This window comes from Solanum lycopersicum, chromosome 7 (assembly GCF_036512215.1).
Source record: "Solanum lycopersicum chromosome 7, SLM_r2.1".
Lineage (NCBI taxonomy): Eukaryota > Viridiplantae > Streptophyta > Magnoliopsida > Solanales > Solanaceae > Solanum > Solanum lycopersicum.
Genome location: NC_090806.1, coordinates 65,540,888 through 65,556,800, shown reverse-complemented (window position 1 = coordinate 65,556,800; position 15,913 = coordinate 65,540,888). Strand labels below are relative to the sequence as shown.

The window sequence follows — 15,913 nt, the reverse complement described above, 5'->3', positions numbered from 1 at the left end:
ATGATAACAATTTTCAAAAATTCATGATACATATGGAATTCCTTTACTAAAATTTTTACTAATTTCAACAACAATGGTTGCTGCTTCTTTTCTCCTTTTTTTGGTGTATTTTGTCAACCTTTAATTTAGATTATTCGCCAAAATCTTTGTTTGAATCCTTCCGAACATTCATAGGATCATGCAAAGACTTTTTTCTATTTTGTTTCCAATTTTCATCGTCCGAATCATAAATCCTTCTATTAGTAAAATGATCCATTAATATGATGTAATAAAACAATGAACAAAAACAAAAAAAATGAAAAGAAGAACGGATGATGGAGTAAGAAGAAAAAGAAGACTTAGAGACGGCTGATGTGATATAACAATGAACAAGAAGAAAAAAAAGAAGAAAATAAGAACAGATGATGGATTAAGAAGAAGAAGAAGAACTATAGACGGATGATGGAGTAAGAAGAAGAAGAACCAGAGAACAATGGTCGAAATTTCAAACTTTTTGAATTTTGAAATTCAAAATTTCATATTAAATGTTGTGAAACGTTTTTAATTAAAATTAATAATTGAAAATTCAAAAAGTGATTCAGAAGATTGAGTGTTTTAGTGGAGAAAAAATAGGCATGATATTGGGGAAGTGTGTGTTATAGGAGAGAGAAGGCTATGTATCTCTAATCTTCTACTAAAATTTAAAAAAAAAGAGAATTATGTAATATTTAAAAAAAGAAGGGAAAATTAGAGAATACTAAACTTATAGTTGTGTATTTAAGTTATTTTTCCTTTAAAAAATATATATAATAAGTACTTTTAAAATACACAGCCCGCGGAATGACCTTTGAGGCTTGCCAATCGGGCCTACTAGGCGAACAGACTAAATGAGGCTGGGCTAAAAATTCTCATTTTTAAATGACTTCAAAAAATTGAGTCAAACCCCGTTCAAAGAGCATCTTTTTCTGTTAGCTAGGTTCCAAACATTTTTGGCTTAATGTGCATGTACAATGCCACTAGGCCTATTGCTCCAAAGACCAACAACGTAACGCTTGGCAAAGAGAAAGTAGTGAAAGAGCATCGTTTCTTCCGAAAAACTTGATCAATAAAGCCCCATCTCATCCAACAACCAAGTTAATGGCTCTAATAGTTACTTCTTCTCCTTTTCCTACTATGGAAATTGATTACAAAAAAGGTGCAAAGTACTTAGTTGACAATTCTAAGAAGATGAAAATGGTGCCTTCCCAGCTTGTTTTGCCAATTCCAGAAGGTGAAAAGCCATCGATGGCGATTGATGGTTCAATTCCAGTTATAGATTTGAGTGGACTCTATGGACCTGATGAACAAAGACTATCAACTATACATGCCATTTCTTCTGCTTGTGCTGAATGGGGATTCTTTAGGGTACGTAATTAATTTCCCAACTCTACTCTTTCTCTTTTATAAAAATAATAATACACTAGCATATGCACATTAAAATATTCTACAGGTGACTAATCATGGTATAAAGAGCTCTATCATGGATGAAATGCTAAAAGTGATACAAGAGTTTTTCAATCTCCCATTAGAAGACAAAATGAGATATTGTTCAGAAAATGTGATGGATTCAGTCATATATGGAACAAGCTTCAACGCTACCGGAAAGTATGCCCTTCATTGGAGGGACTTTTTCAGGCACTATGGTGGTCTAGTTCCACAAAGCTATCACTTTTGGCCAGATAATCCTCCCACATACAAGTAAGTTATTTGATGATATGATCAGATACATTTATATAATTGATATTGCAATCATTTTGTATAGGCACGTTACAAAGGAGTACTTAAAGGAAGTTTGGCAACTTGCGATGAAAATATTTGGTGCAATATCACAAGGATTAGGGCTTGATCCAGATTACATAGAGAAATCACTTGGAGATGAAGGGACTCAAATGATGGTTGCAAATTATTATCCAACATGTCCTGAGCCAAACAAGACATTGGGACTTGCTCCCCATTCAGATATGGGTGCTCTCACTATTTTAATGGACAGTGGCATTCCAGGCTTGCAAATTAAACACAATCAAACATGGTACTCTGTCCACCATGTCCCTGGCACTTTTGTTGTCAATCTAGGAGATTTTTTGGAGGTTTGTCTCACATCATTATTTTTCCTTTCACTTTAACTTATAATATACTTTGATATTAAAGGATTATATATTAGCTAAGACGGTTTAAAAATACACCCGATCGATGAATAAACTTGAGCTCTTGACCCCGCTTGTCTCATTGAGCATAGGGCAAGTAGGGTCAAAAGTTCAAGTTCAAGTTCACTCACCTCCAAAAGTCATTTTTTAGGTTACTTAGCTTGAACCAATTAAGATGAGCTAAGTCAAAATTAGACAAACTGAGTGAATTATATTCTCCAGATATTGAGTAATGGCAAGTACAAGAGCGCAGAGCATCGAGTTGTAGTCAATGCGGAGGCGGCTCGGATCTCTATAGCAGTGGGTCATGGCCCAAAAATGAACACAATAGTTCAGCCTGCAAGCCCACTTATCAAAGAGAAGAGTGAAAGCAAGTATCGACCCATTGTTTACAAGGACTATGTTAGAGCCCAACAAAGCACTACTAAGAGAGGGAAGGTTACCTTGGATGAGATTCTGAACAACAATTAATTTTGAGGATATGTCAATCCTTGCAGAGAGATAATGTCGGTAAAAATATTAGCACTGTTTGTTAATGTGCATAGTAGTTAAACTTTGTGATTATTTCATCTAGAAGTTTAAGTTATCAGTATTAACTTATGTATCCTCTTCCCATTGATGAATCAAATTGAACTAAAAAATCAAGTAATTTCAGGAAATAAAGGTTGTTTAATTTTTTTATGCTAATTCCAAACGCTGAAATTACAATCGAAAGAAAATGATTGAAATATCAAATCGAAAGGTCTGAGATGTACTTGTTGACAATGCTAAGAAGAGTAGTATAAAGCTGTTGGGGCTTAGACATCATGGTCGTGTGGTCAGACCCCTAGATCACTTCCATTTCATCTGGTGGATTCTTTTCAATCATTATTTGCAAAAAATTCCTTCTTCAGAGATACATTTTCAGCAGCAACAATGAACACTCGCTTAACTAATCCATATATTTTGATTGAATACTATCTCTGCACTGTATAAATATGTATTGGCCAGCACAAAATCCTAGGGAAAACCCCAATTTAAATCAGTTCCAAATTGGTTATTATTTTCAGTAATAGTACTATTATGATTTGCTTACCTCAGTTGAGCTCAGATGGCAAGCATTAGTTTCCAAGAATTTGGGACCTAGGATGACAGTAGTTGGAGGATTCTCAGGTATTATTCTATAATGAAGTATATATATGTAAATTTAGTTTCAAATATGTAAAATTTCAAAACAAACATAACATATTAGAGTTGAGAATATGGAAAATTGATGGTACCTCAGTGTAGACGAGCCTAATGTTTATACTATCCATGAACTGCCAGAATGTAAAAGGCTCAAGAGTACACTGAGTTAGGCGAGATCAAGATTGACATATTTATTTCATTTTCATTAGTATAAGTTTGTTTGAAGGTGGGTACCGTGGAAGGGTAGGTTTTCTCTGAAAGATTGACTCGGATAGGAATAGAGAATAGAAGCTGACAACAAGCATTCTCCTCCGGGCTTAAGTAGGCTGCAGGAAAGCAGGTAAGACAATGACGAACTCGGACATGAAATGAAGATGCACTGATATTTGGACCACTAAGAAATACAGCAACAGCAATCTTTCCAGGGAAGGTTTCCATGGATTTAGAAATGGAGAGTCCACCAATGCTATTGCAAACAAGAACTATTTTTTCATCAGCAGGAAGTGAAGTCATGAACTCCAAGTCAAGAGCTGTGACATTATGTCCTGAAGATCTTATAATTTTGTACCAGGACCAGGCTCCATGCCTAGCGTATGAACAAGCACAGGGTGCTTCTTAGCATATGTGAAATACTTTATAAAGTGGAGTTTATTGACTTTGATTTTGTACATACATTTGAATTCCTATACTTTTTGCTAAAAGATATAATGTTTATTGCCTTATTGGCAAAGGCTTTGTCATTAAAAATATTCATTTGTATATTGGTTCTCTTTATTCTTAGTATTCTCGATATGTATAATGTTTGTTTTCTAACTCGAGAGTAATTTCTCTCGCTAGGGTATTAATTTGAGGTGATAAATCTATCACTATAATTTATCGAATACTAAACGAAAAATTAAAAGAAAAATCATCATTCTTATTCATTTGTTTTATCCTTTTTTGTTCACTTGATTTTCACAAGAAAAAATCAATAGAACATGGTAATGCCCACAAACATAGCTTATTCAAAAGGGACAAGAATGGAAAAAATATATGTCGTGCAATATTGTTGCTATCTTGAATTGAAGTTACCTTACAACGACTAATTGAAAGAATACTAACACAACTAAAACTTTTGAACAGTTAAAAAGTAACTGATACATTAACAAGAAATGTAAAAAGTAAACTAAAGACTATGCCTAAATTTTAAAGAAACTTAATGTTTTAGCTACAAGACGTGCTTTCGAGTAACAAATTATAAAACGTATTAGACAGTAATGTTTTGATGCTTAAAACGTTACCACCAATAACGTTTCCTTATTTAACGCCGTTAGCGTCAATGTTTTTTTAATAAAATATTTAGCCTAAAACGCTACTCAAAATACATTTATACTAGTTCTGTAAAAAATTTAAGAAATATATTATTTTGATAAATTGATTTAAATAATTACTTACTTGATAAAAAAAATTCAGAGCATCACTTCTGTTAGCTAGGTTCCAAGATTTTGGCTTAATATGCATGTACAATGCCACAAGGCCTATTGTTCTAAAGACCAACAATGCGTGGCAAAGAAAAACTTGATCAAAAACACAAAAAATAAAGCCCCATCTCATCCAACAGCCAAGTAATGGCTCTAATTACTTCATCTCCTTCTCCCTCAATCTCCACAAACAATTTGACTAATAATATTACTAGTGAAATTGATTACAAAAAAGATGTTGAGTACTTAGTTGACAATTCGAAGGACATGGAAAATGGTGCCTTTGGAGTTTGTTTTGCCAATTCCAGAAGGTGAAAGCCCATTGATGGCGATTGATGGTTCGATTCCAGTTATAGATATGAGTGGACTCAATGGATCTGATGAACAAAGACTATCAACTATACATGTCGCTCATTGGGGATTCTTTAGGGTAACTGTTGAATGCCTTGAATCGGACCCGTTACAACAGAAAGGACGTTGTTAGAGCGCAGCTTAGCACTATATATAGACGCTATGGCAAACCCTATTCTGTATTCTGTTTTTGCCTCTCCATAATAAAACTGCTCCCTCTCTTCCCCGTGGACGTAGCCAATTTATTGGTGAACCACGTAAATCTGTTGTCTTGTTTTTCGCGTTTATATTTTCTCGTATTATCTCGAATTCCGCACAACAGTAACTTTAACTTTCTCAACTCTTTCTTGCATTATATTTTCAATTTTAAGCTAAATGTACTTGTTCATTAATACTGAGGGGAGGATAGTCCAAGATCATATAAGGAGATCGAACAATCATCCACAACCAATGTGGGAGAATAAACATCCATGCATCTCAGAACTATACCTCTGAAGCGTGGACAATATAACATAGAGCAGTCAGGATGGACCTGACTTTAATACTTATGGTTTAGAAAATGTATCTTGGGTCCAAGTATGTATATGAAAATCCTTACGTATTTATATATGATTAAAATTATTTAATCAAAATCTTTTTAAAAGATAAATATTTACTAGTTGCAAATTTTACGGGTGACTTATTATGGCATAAAAACCTCTATCATGGATGAAATGCTTAAAGTCATAGAAGAGTTTTTCAACTTGCCATAGGAAGAGAAAATGAGATATGATTAAGAAAATGTAAGATATGGAACAAGCTTGAACACAACCAAAAGCATAACCTCCATTGGAGGGACTTTCTCAGGCACTATCACAAAGGTACCACCTTTGGCCAGATAATTCTCCTACCTACAAGTAAATTAACTATCATCATGCTGAATCATAGTATTTGATATCAGATAGATACGATGAAATTAATTTCAGATACATGAAATTGATATTGTTTACGCAAACACACGAAATTAATATTGCATACACAATAATGTCATATAATAATTACCACCTGAGCAACTCCTCTTATGTTAGCGGAAACGTGTAATTAAAGAACAAGGAAGAACAATAATATTTAACGTGATTCGGATCAAAATGATCCTACGTCCACTAAAGAACAACTGCACTAATATTTATTTCATTCTACAAAGAATACAAGTGAAATATTACATTGAGAGAGAACACAAATGCCTTAAAAGGTGAGAAGGCAAGTGAGAGGATGATATGAAAATGAATTAAGAGCTACATATTTATAGGAATAAATTCATCCTATTGATGTCATCCATGACATCACTATATGTCAAAAATGTCAAGGTAAATCAGCCTGCAAGCCCACTTATATATTTAGACAAATTGAGTGAATTATATCTCAGGTATTGAGCAATGGGAAATACAAGAGCGTAGAGCATCGAGCAATAGTTAATGTGGAGGAGGCTCGGATATCTATAGCAGTTGGTCACGGCCCAAAAATGGACGCAATAGTTCAGCCTGAAATCCCACTTATCAAAGAAAAGAGCGAAAGCAAGTATTGACCCATTGTTTACAAAGACTATATTAGAGCCCAACAAAGCACTACTAAGAGAGGGAAGAGGGCCCTGCATGAGACTATGAACAACAATATATAGATCATTAATTTTGATGATACGTCAATCCTTGTAGAGAGATAATGTCAATCCTTGTAGGGAGATAATGTCGTTAAAGACTTTACCACTTTTTGTTAATGTGAATATTTATAAACCTTAAAAGTTGTTTTTGTTGTAGTGATTGAGAAGGCTAAGCTTGTGTTTTAGCTTCTTGGTTTGCCAAAGTACAACCTCCACTTGATGCTACTATCATCTTGTGTAAGCAGTGTTTAACTTTATGATTATTTCATCTAGAAGTCTAAGTTATCAGTATTAACATTTGTATGCTCTTCCGATTGATGAGATTCAATCAAATTGAACTAAGAATTCAGTAATTTCAGGAAATAAGAGGTTATTTATTGATGCTAATTTCGAACACTGAAATTATAATGTAAAGAAAATGATTGAAATATCAAATTGAAAGGGCTCAGGTATACTTGTTGGCAATGTTGAGAAGAGTAGTATAAAGCTGTTGGGGCTTAGACGTCATGGTCGCATGGTCAGACCCCTCGATTACTTCTATTTCATTTGGTGGATTCTTTTCAATCATCGTTTGGAAAAATTCCTTCTTCACAACTTCATTTTTAGCAGCAAAGATGAACACTCTCTTAACTGATCCATATTTTTTGCTTGAAAGTACTATCTCTTTAGAAACATCTTCCGCACTGTATAAATAAAATGGCCTTACTAGTGTAGTAGCCAGCGCCAAATCCTAGGGAAAACTCCAATTTAAATCAGTTCCAAATTTTGTTATTAATTTCAGTAACAGTACTATTATGATTTGCTTACCTCAATTGGGCTCAGATGGTAAGCATTAGTTTCCAAGAACTTGGGACCTAGGTTGAAGGTCGTTGGAGGATTCTCAGATCCGTTGTGGTATGTAACCCGATTATCAAGTTCACGTATTATTGCATTGATTGCCTATAGTAAAGTATATCTACAAATTTAATTTCAAATATGTAAACAAATATGGAAAATCGATGTTTACCTCAGTATAGACGATTGATGCACTAATATTTGGACCAGGCATTACACCACTAAGAAATACAGCAACAGAAATCTTTTCAGGGAAGGTTTCCATGGCTTTAGAAATGGCGAGTCCACCAACGCTATGGCCAACAAGAACTATTTTTTCATCAACAGGAAGTGAAGTCATGAACTCCATTAGCGGACTCAAGTAATCAGAAAATTTTGGAATTTCGAGGGCCTGTTTCGGGTTGATTCCTGAACCACCCAAGTCTAGAGCTGTGACATTATGTCCTGAACATCTTATGAGTGCTACAATTTTGTACCAGGACCAGGCTCCATGGCCTAGCGTATGAACAAGCACAAAGTGTTTCTTAACTTTAGACGCGCTTTTCTCCATATCAACTATGTAAAATGCTTCCTTAGAACTGAACAAGTCTTCTCTACAAAAGTAACATGTACAACAAAATATAATTACCACAAGACAGGAAAACAAACTATTTGGCTGATGAGTAAATTCTTTGAGAATTCTTCTCTTCCTTTTTATAGTAGCAAATACTGAATTTTTTGTAGTGGAAAAGGAAAACATTTGTGAGAATACGTGTGCTAATTTTATCGAATTACTCTATTGTATTGTATTGTATGGTAGATACAATGTTTGACTAGACTGTATAGATTGTTTTTGTTTAATAACATTTTAATTGTTTGATTTGATCGTATCATACTGTATTGCAATTTATAAATTTACTAAAATATTCTTAATTATTCTAGGGTAGGAGGTTTGATTAGATTTAAATAATTAAGATAAAGGGTAAAGTAGTATTTTGAAATATTATGTAAATATATAATTGGAAAAAAAAGTTAAGTAACAATGGGAACACACCAAATTGGGTGTTTCATAAAATAGGGATTTTCATTGTTACGTAACAATGAAATTTAACAATACAATACAATACAATTTAAGGAACAATCAAAACAAACGTTATAAATATAATAACGATACAATACAATATAATGGATAACAATGATCCAAAGTATGAGTGTTTTTGAATGTTGCATTGTGTTGCATTTTCATCGACGATGATGACCACATGATGCCTATTATTGTGGGGTATAAAGTGGTCTTTTATTTTCCTTACAACTCCTATGGCCTCCCATTTTTCATTTCATGTATTTTTTTACCTTATTATATTTTGTAATTTATGTAACATTTAAGTCATTTATCTAATTTACCTATATAAATAGTGTGGTCTTAATCTTTATTAGATACGAGAAAAAGTGTGTAAGAAAAGATGAGAAGTGTTATATTGTGGATAAACTACTAAAGTCACATAAGAGCTATTATTATACGTGTACGTGAAGCCCCACGCTCAAAATTGAAATGATTACGTATCAAAATGTCTTTATATTGATTATAAAGTTTTTTTTAAACTAAGAAATTTTTATTAAAGAGTACAAGTAAGGGAGGCTAGACCACCGATCCTATTGCAATAATAAAACTCTATTACTTAACAAGCATGAAGAAAAAAAGAGCTAGCGAAAACTAGGTATTTGATGATCATAATAGAGTTTATAGTATTTTCTATAATGATATTACAAATGAAGATACTTTTAAGTCATGCAAGAATCTAAAAGTAAAGAATAAGATTGAGTTATTAGCCTCAAACTTCAATTTATACATGTATGAACTAAAAAACACTTGATAGTTCATCAATTCTTCTTGGATTTATTGGATCTTGTTAAAGTTGTTGACACTGTCATATTCTTCTATGTTAGTCGCATTGGTAGGTGTCTTGGAACAAATTTTTGAGTCACCTTACCATCCCAACTGTGTTGCCTTCCATGTACTTTTTTTTTTTAAAAAAATTGTTGCTTCCACTTCTTTGTTGTCTTGATGAGATATCCCCTTCCTTCGCCACCCAAACAAAGCATATGCTCAACATCTCTTCCTCGTCATACCCATCGGACATGTTTGTTCCCAAGTCAAGATCATAACTTGCAGTTGGACTAATTCCTGAAACTATAACTTTTGGATCATGACTCTCAACCAATACTCCAATATATTTGGTTTTTATGGTCAAACTCTTTTTAAAGCTATCAACGGTCGTTGTCATAGATATTTGCCTTACTTGTAGGAACAAATTCGAGTGCTTGAGGGCTTAACTTCTTGTAGGAACAAATTCGAGTGCTTGAGGGCTTAACTTACTCATAGGAGGTGAAATAAAGTTTACCTCTTCCTCGACTAAATCTGCCCATTTAGAAGCACTCGTTTCCTTTCGTTTTTCTTTAGAAACATTCAAACCATTTTTAGCTTTCTCTGAATTCGATACAACCATGATAGGTGTATTTGAACTGATTTCTTTACCAGTTATCCCCTCAGTAGAAATGAACTCATTTTCATGTGTCAAAACAACTTTTTGATCAACATGCTCTCTATTCTTGTTCAATTCTTGAGAAACAAGACTCAAATTGTTAATGTCTTTGTCAAACTAGGCAAAATTTTGTGTATGTTAAAGTACACTTGTGACAGGTTGGGATTGCCTAAAGTACTTCCAAATTTAGTAGATAAAAATTGTAGCTTCTTCAAAACTATTTACAACAGCTCGATCAATAGTAGCATCCCTGACAACCCCCAAATTATTTCCAGAATCTCTTCCTTCACTAGAATTATCATCAGAGACCAACTGTTGTTCTTCTTCTTTATTGGTTTTGCTTTGAAATTTAGCATTTATAATCTCCCTTTCATCACCTTGATATTGTTTTCACATTCGTACGTTTATCTGTTGCATCATTTTGATTTTTAGCACCGACTTTGTTGAGAAACACACGACAACTATTTTCATCATGCCCTTGTTGTTTATAGTGCATACAATGGGAGATTATCATAAACAAACTCTTGATAATGCTGAATAACTTTGCCCTGAATCTTTGTCCACGAAGAATAACTTTATTTTTTTGGATGCTTATCTAGTAGATCTAGAAGTACTTGGCCTGGTACGTACCTGAGTGGCTTTATCTACAACAACTGATTTTCCAACGTCTGAAGCAATTGATAAAAGTGATTTTTTTTGCAAATAAACTTGGTGGCTGATCTGGAAAAGATATCCATGTCAATGATTTCGATATTCTTCCTAAGGATTGAACCATATAGTCCAAAGAGACGTTCTAAATAGAAACTCTTCACCATTGAATTTGATGCAAGACAAAACTTGAGTCTTCATATAAATCAAACATGATCAATTTATGACAAAACTCAAGTTGTCCAATGTTACAATGACCTTAAATATCGAATTACTCTGAAAAAACCTTGCGCAATTTATGTAAATCTAGTTTTCCGAAAGAAAATTTGAGAATAACGGCTTGATGTAGTCCTTCCTCTATGTAAATTCATTAACTTCATCCATGTGAATTCGATGGTTGGCTCTCCATGAATGAATTTAATTGGTTTCAACTCAGTTTTGGATATAGGCCTAGTAGAAGAATTGGCTTGAAGTTGTGCACCATATGTTGGTTTATGTGTTGATCGAATCAATAGTATTTTGGATATGTTGTGGTGGTGTTTTGTCCCCAGTATGAAGCTGGGACACAACTAGAACAACCAATATTTTATCATCCAGTTGAGCCCTATTTTCTCAGAGTTGAGTTGAACTATGTTTCTTTAGTTGAGTTGGGTTGTAAGTTGAGTGAGTTAAGAAGAGTTAAGTATGTTTCTTTTCCATTACTTCAAGCTTATGTTTATACATCAGAATCTCTCCTTACATGCTCTTACGTTCCATGTATCTTGTCATTTGGCCAGCGTCGTTTCATGATACAAATAAAGGTATTTAGGATCATCAGCAGGTATTTCGTTGAGGTCATAGGATATTCTAGTGGGCTTTGGTGAGCTTTCTTACATTGGGGAAAACTTCATCTTTATCTTACAGTTAGTAATTTTGAGATGTCGTGGGTCTTGTCCCGATATCCTTATATAATAGTAGAGGCTTCATACATATACAAAATTGAGTATCAAAATGTATCTTCCTTTTGAATTGTTTTTACAAAATCTGAGTTATCTATTGAGTATTGTTCAGATTATTTTAAAGTTGAGATTACTAAATTTAGTTTAGTCTTTAAGCTTTTGTATGTTTGAGTCAGTCTTCCACTTGTAGTCAACCCGGATGAAGGTTTGCTTGAGGACCAATAATAATTCTCGAGTGCCGGCCACGTTCAAGGTGTAGATTCGGATTGTAACAAATAGTATTCAAGGGAAAAGTTTTCATCTAAACCCATAAAAAAGAAATGACTCTAATGGAACAGTTAAATGCCACTCTAGCTTTTTTAATTTGTTTTTCAATTTGTATTTGGTCCCTAACATAAACATTATATGTTATTGTAAGAAAGTCGTACACCTAAAGAGGAAGGCATAACAGACAATCAGGGATCATGACAAATTCCAACTGAACAAATTAACATATTTTCAAATTACTGTCATATAAGCTCATTTGGCCTCAAAAGAAAATATGTGTGCGCGCGCACGTGCGTGCGTGCGTGTGTATGTGTTGTGCGTGTGTGTGGTGAAAAGGTTAATTGTAGTATAGGCATTGGATGAGTTTGGATGCTTAAATTTAGGGTGAAAAAGCACAATTTATATGTTTCAAGTTAGCCAATATCTTTGGAAAATATCCACCCCTAATTATTGTTATAGCCCTCAATAAATTACCTGTTTTCCCACTCTACATAAGTTATTTTTATAGCCCTCAATTAATTAAATCTAAGTCATTAATATCAATATTAGACACGTGACAGTTGCCACTCATTCAAGAAATAATTTGGGGAAATAAAGATGATAAGGTAAAATAAAGATAAATATGGATAAAATGTAAATAGTACAACTTAAACAACATATTGTACAATTATGTATTGCAGTGTTAGTCTTTTTTGTTGTTGGCTTATATAACCTAATTTTGAATTGCAGTTGTAGTCAATTTCTTTGTAAAATAGTCACCATTGATTATTGTTATAGCCCTCAATTAATTGTTTATTTCTCCACTCTACATGAATTATTATTATAGCCCTCAATTAATTGTTTATTTCTCCACTCTACATGAATTATTATTATAGCCCTCAGTAAATTAAACCTAAGTCATTGATATCAATATTAGACATGTGATCGTTGACAATCATTCAAGAAATAATTTAGGAAAATACAGATGATAGTTAAATCATTTTCCTATAAATATGCTTCCCCTAACACTATAAGAATTGATTCATGAATTTTGATAACGTAAAATAAAGATAAATGTGGATTAATATAAATAGTACTTCTCACGTAATTAACATATTGTACAATTAAGTAGAGCAGTGTTAGTCCTTTTTGTTGTTGGCTTATGTATAGCCTAATTTTGTATTGCAATTGTAGCCAATTTGAAAATAGCCACCATTGATTATTGTTATAGCCCTCAATTAATTTTCTATTTCACTCTACATAAATTATTTTTATAGCTCTTAATTAATTAAACCTAAGTCATTGATATCAATATTAGACCTGTGACGGTTGACATCATTCAAGAAATATGGTACTCCCAAAAACTTTCTAAGTTAAGATCTGAACATTTTTTATTTATGTATACGATTATGTCGGGTGATTCTTGAATTATAATTAGGTGTTAAGGTCAATTTTTAGCGTGAGAATAGATTTAGAGGTGAATTAAGGTCAGTAGAATCCCCTAGCACAAAATTGAGTTGAAAGTTTTATTACCGATTAATTTTGAACGTAAGATTATACATAGGTCAACTTAAAATGACCATATCTCTTAGAATATAAAGATTTACGTGGACCTTAACCTATAAAATTGGAAGTATTTAATCCTTCTTTCCAACGCAACCAATTTCAAAATAATTTGAGTTTCTAGTAAAAAATTATGACGATTTTAGTAGTTTGATACAGTGTAATGAGACGAATAGTCGATGGATAAAGACTTCAACACTGCTTGTAGAAAGATAATATCGATAAAGACTTCAACACTGTTTGTAGAAAGATAATATCGATAAAGACTTCAACACTGTTTGTTAATGTGCATATTTATAAACCTTAAAAAGTTGTTTTGTTGTGGTGATTGAGAAGGTTATGCTTGTGTTTTAGCTTCTTGGTTTGCCAAAGTACAACCTACCACATGCATTTCACATGATGCTACTATGTCTTGTGTAAGCAATGTTATATTTTGTGATCATTTTATCTAAAAGCTTAAGTTATCAACATTAACATATGTATCCTCTTCCCATTGATGAGATTTAATCAAATTGAACTAAAGAATTCAGTAATTTCAGCAAATAAAGTTTATTTATTGATGCTAATTCCGAACACTGAAATTACAATGTAAAGGAAATAATTGAAACATCAAATTGGAAGGTCTCAGGTATACTTGTTGGCAATGCTGAGAAGAGTATCATAAAGCTGTTGGGGCTTAGACATCATGGTCGCGTGGTCAGACCCCTCGATCACTTCTATTTCATCTGGTGGATTCTTTTCAATCATCATTTGGAAAAATTCCTTCTTCAGAGCTTCATTTTCAGCAGCAACAATGAATACTCGCTTAACTAATCCATATTTTTTGCTTGAAACTACTATCTCCTTAGAAACATCTTCCGCACTGTATAAATAAAATGGCCTTACTAATGTAGTGGCCAGCACCAAATCCTAGGGAAAAACCCCAATTTAAATCAGTTCCAAATTTTGTTATTAATTTCAGTAACAGTACTATTATGATTTGCTTACCTCAATTGGGCTCAGATGGTAAGCATTAGTTTCCAAGAACTTGGGACCTAGGATGAGAGTCGTTGGAGGATTCTCAGGTCCGTTGTGGTATGTAACCCGATTATCAAGCTCACGTATTATTGCATTGATTGTCTATGATGAAGTATCTTATAAATTTAGTTTCAAATATGCAAAAAATGTAAACAAATATGGAAAATCGATGTTTACCTGAGTGTAGACGATTGATGCATTGATATTTGGACCAGGCATTACACCACTAAGAAATACAGCAACAGAAATCTTTTCAGGATAGGTTTCCATGGCTTTAGAGATGGCGAGTCCACCAAGGCTATGGCCTACAAGAACTATTTTTTCATCAGTAGAAAGTGAAGTCATGAACTCCATTAGCGGACTCAAGTAATCAGAAAAATTTGGGATTTCGAGAGCCTGTTTCGCATTGATTCCTGAACCACCCAAGTCTAGAGCTGTGACATTATGTCCTGAACATCTCATCAATGCAACAATCTTGTACCAGGACCAGGCTCCATGGCCTAGGGTATGAACAAGGACAAAGTGCTTCTTAGCTTTAGACTCAATAATTTTGTCCATTTTTATATTTGTTGGTGGCAATATGAGTATATATAATAACAACAATTATATAATTATCATATATTCATACCTAAGTATGAGCAATGCTTGAATTGTGCTAGACACCATTTTAAGAAACTATTTCAGAATTTTTCCTCTATTAAACCAACAAAACACGAAGACAAACTATTTGACTGCTGATTTGGTCTTGTATTCTCTGACAATTCTTCCTTTTATAGTAGCAAATACTTAATTTGATGAAGTAGAAAAAGGAAAATATTTGTGAGAATACAATTGCTAACAACTTTATCTTTGTGAAATCACGTGCAAACTTTATCTTGAGCCAGGGATATGAGTATTTTAATGTAATTACTTTTTATTAAAGTAACTTATCCTAAAGTATTTTTTGATGTTGCATTTTGCACTGACATAATTGGTGACATGTAATGCACCAATGCCTATTATTGTAAGGCATAAGGTGGTCTTTTATTTCCCTTACAACTCATATAACCTCCAACTTTTCATTTTATTTCATTATATCTTTTAATTCAATTTAGATACATTTAAGTCTAATTCTTTTGTCCAATTTTATTTTTATATTCACAGCAAAAAGGAATTACTCACTTACATAAATAGTGTGGTCTTATTCTATATTGAATGTGTGTCCGTGAAGCTCCAAGCTCAAAATTGAAACGATGATATATCAAAATGTAAAAAAGTTGACAAGTTGCAAAAATTATTTCATTATAAGACCGTTCTACCATGTGATTCCATATCTATTACATTAAGTATGTAGGTGAACCGAGTAATTTAGAAGTGAAGCAATACAATA

At 33.2% G+C, this 15,913-nt stretch overlaps 4 protein-coding genes across 5 annotated transcripts; 1 reads left to right on the top strand and 3 right to left on the bottom strand.

The window, feature by feature from the left end:
- The first annotated feature begins 1,000 nt into the window (after positions 1-1,000).
- Positions 1,001-2,825, top strand: LOC101250032 (protein DOWNY MILDEW RESISTANCE 6). Its single transcript, XM_004243246.5, has 4 exons — positions 1,001-1,383; positions 1,469-1,716; positions 1,781-2,105; positions 2,385-2,825. The coding sequence occupies exons 1-4, from the start codon at positions 1,117-1,119 to the stop codon at positions 2,631-2,633; spliced, it is 1,089 nt and encodes a 362-aa protein (XP_004243294.4). The 5' UTR covers positions 1,001-1,116; the 3' UTR covers positions 2,634-2,825.
- Positions 2,826-2,840: 15 nt separating this feature from the next.
- LOC138337561 (methylesterase 2-like) lies at positions 2,841-3,842 on the bottom strand. Its single transcript, XM_069287484.1, has 3 exons — positions 3,564-3,842; positions 3,422-3,460; positions 2,841-2,858 (listed from the first exon to the last, which is right to left on the bottom strand). The coding sequence occupies exons 1-3, from the start codon at positions 3,840-3,842 to the stop codon at positions 2,841-2,843; spliced, it is 336 nt and encodes a 111-aa protein (XP_069143585.1).
- Positions 3,843-7,132: 3,290 nt separating this feature from the next.
- On the bottom strand, positions 7,133-8,293 carry MKS1d (methylketone synthase Id). Its single transcript, NM_001321192.1, has 3 exons — positions 7,783-8,293; positions 7,584-7,715; positions 7,133-7,506 (listed from the first exon to the last, which is right to left on the bottom strand). The coding sequence occupies exons 1-3, from the start codon at positions 8,158-8,160 to the stop codon at positions 7,222-7,224; spliced, it is 795 nt and encodes a 264-aa protein (NP_001308121.1). The 5' UTR covers positions 8,161-8,293; the 3' UTR covers positions 7,133-7,221.
- A 5,759-nt stretch (positions 8,294-14,052) lies between these two features.
- MKS1e (methylketone synthase Ie) lies at positions 14,053-15,383 on the bottom strand. Of its 2 annotated transcripts, XM_019214632.3 has the most exons (4): positions 15,173-15,383; positions 14,722-15,044; positions 14,515-14,646; positions 14,061-14,436 (listed from the first exon to the last, which is right to left on the bottom strand). In XM_019214632.3, the coding sequence occupies exons 2-4, from the start codon at positions 15,004-15,006 to the stop codon at positions 14,152-14,154; spliced, it is 702 nt and encodes a 233-aa protein (XP_019070177.1). In that variant the 5' UTR covers positions 15,007-15,044; positions 15,173-15,383; the 3' UTR covers positions 14,061-14,151. The 2 variants fall into 2 exon arrangements, with proteins under 2 accessions (NP_001307243.1, XP_019070177.1); NM_001320314.1 differs by having other exon boundaries at positions 14,053-14,436; positions 14,722-15,381.
- Between the last annotated feature and the right edge of the window lie 530 nt (positions 15,384-15,913).

Bases quoted from the DNA above. Each gene is read 5' to 3' on its own strand.
- LOC138337561 (XM_069287484.1), bottom strand. From the start codon at position 3,842: ATGACTTCACTTCCTGCTGATGAAAAAATAGTTCTTGTTTGCAATAGC. The intron at 3,461-3,563 runs GTACCCACCTTC...ACATTCTGGCAG, and splicing joins AGAAAACCTACCCTTCCACG to TTCATGGATAGTATAAACAT.
- LOC101250032 (XM_004243246.5), top strand. From the start codon at position 1,117: ATGGCTCTAATAGTTACTTCTTCTCCTTTTCCTACTATGGAAATTGAT. The intron at 1,717-1,780 runs GTAAGTTATTTG...CATTTTGTATAG, and splicing joins GATAATCCTCCCACATACAA to GCACGTTACAAAGGAGTACT. The intron at 2,106-2,384 runs GTTTGTCTCACA...TATATTCTCCAG, and splicing joins ATCTAGGAGATTTTTTGGAG to ATATTGAGTAATGGCAAGTA.
- MKS1e (NM_001320314.1), bottom strand. From the start codon at position 15,102: ATGGACAAAATTATTGAGTCTAAAGCTAAGAAGCACTTTGTCCTTGTT. The intron at 14,647-14,721 runs GTAAACATCGAT...ACTTCATCATAG, and splicing joins CATCAATCGTCTACACTCAG to ACAATCAATGCAATAATACG. The intron at 14,437-14,514 runs GTAAGCAAATCA...GTTTTTCCCTAG, and splicing joins ACCATCTGAGCCCAATTGAG to GATTTGGTGCTGGCCACTAC.
- MKS1d (NM_001321192.1), bottom strand. From the start codon at position 8,160: ATGGAGAAAAGCGCGTCTAAAGTTAAGAAACACTTTGTGCTTGTTCAT. The intron at 7,716-7,782 runs GTAAACATCGAT...ACTTTACTATAG, and splicing joins CATCAATCGTCTATACTGAG to GCAATCAATGCAATAATACG. The intron at 7,507-7,583 runs GTAAGCAAATCA...AGTTTTCCCTAG, and splicing joins ACCATCTGAGCCCAATTGAG to GATTTGGCGCTGGCTACTAC.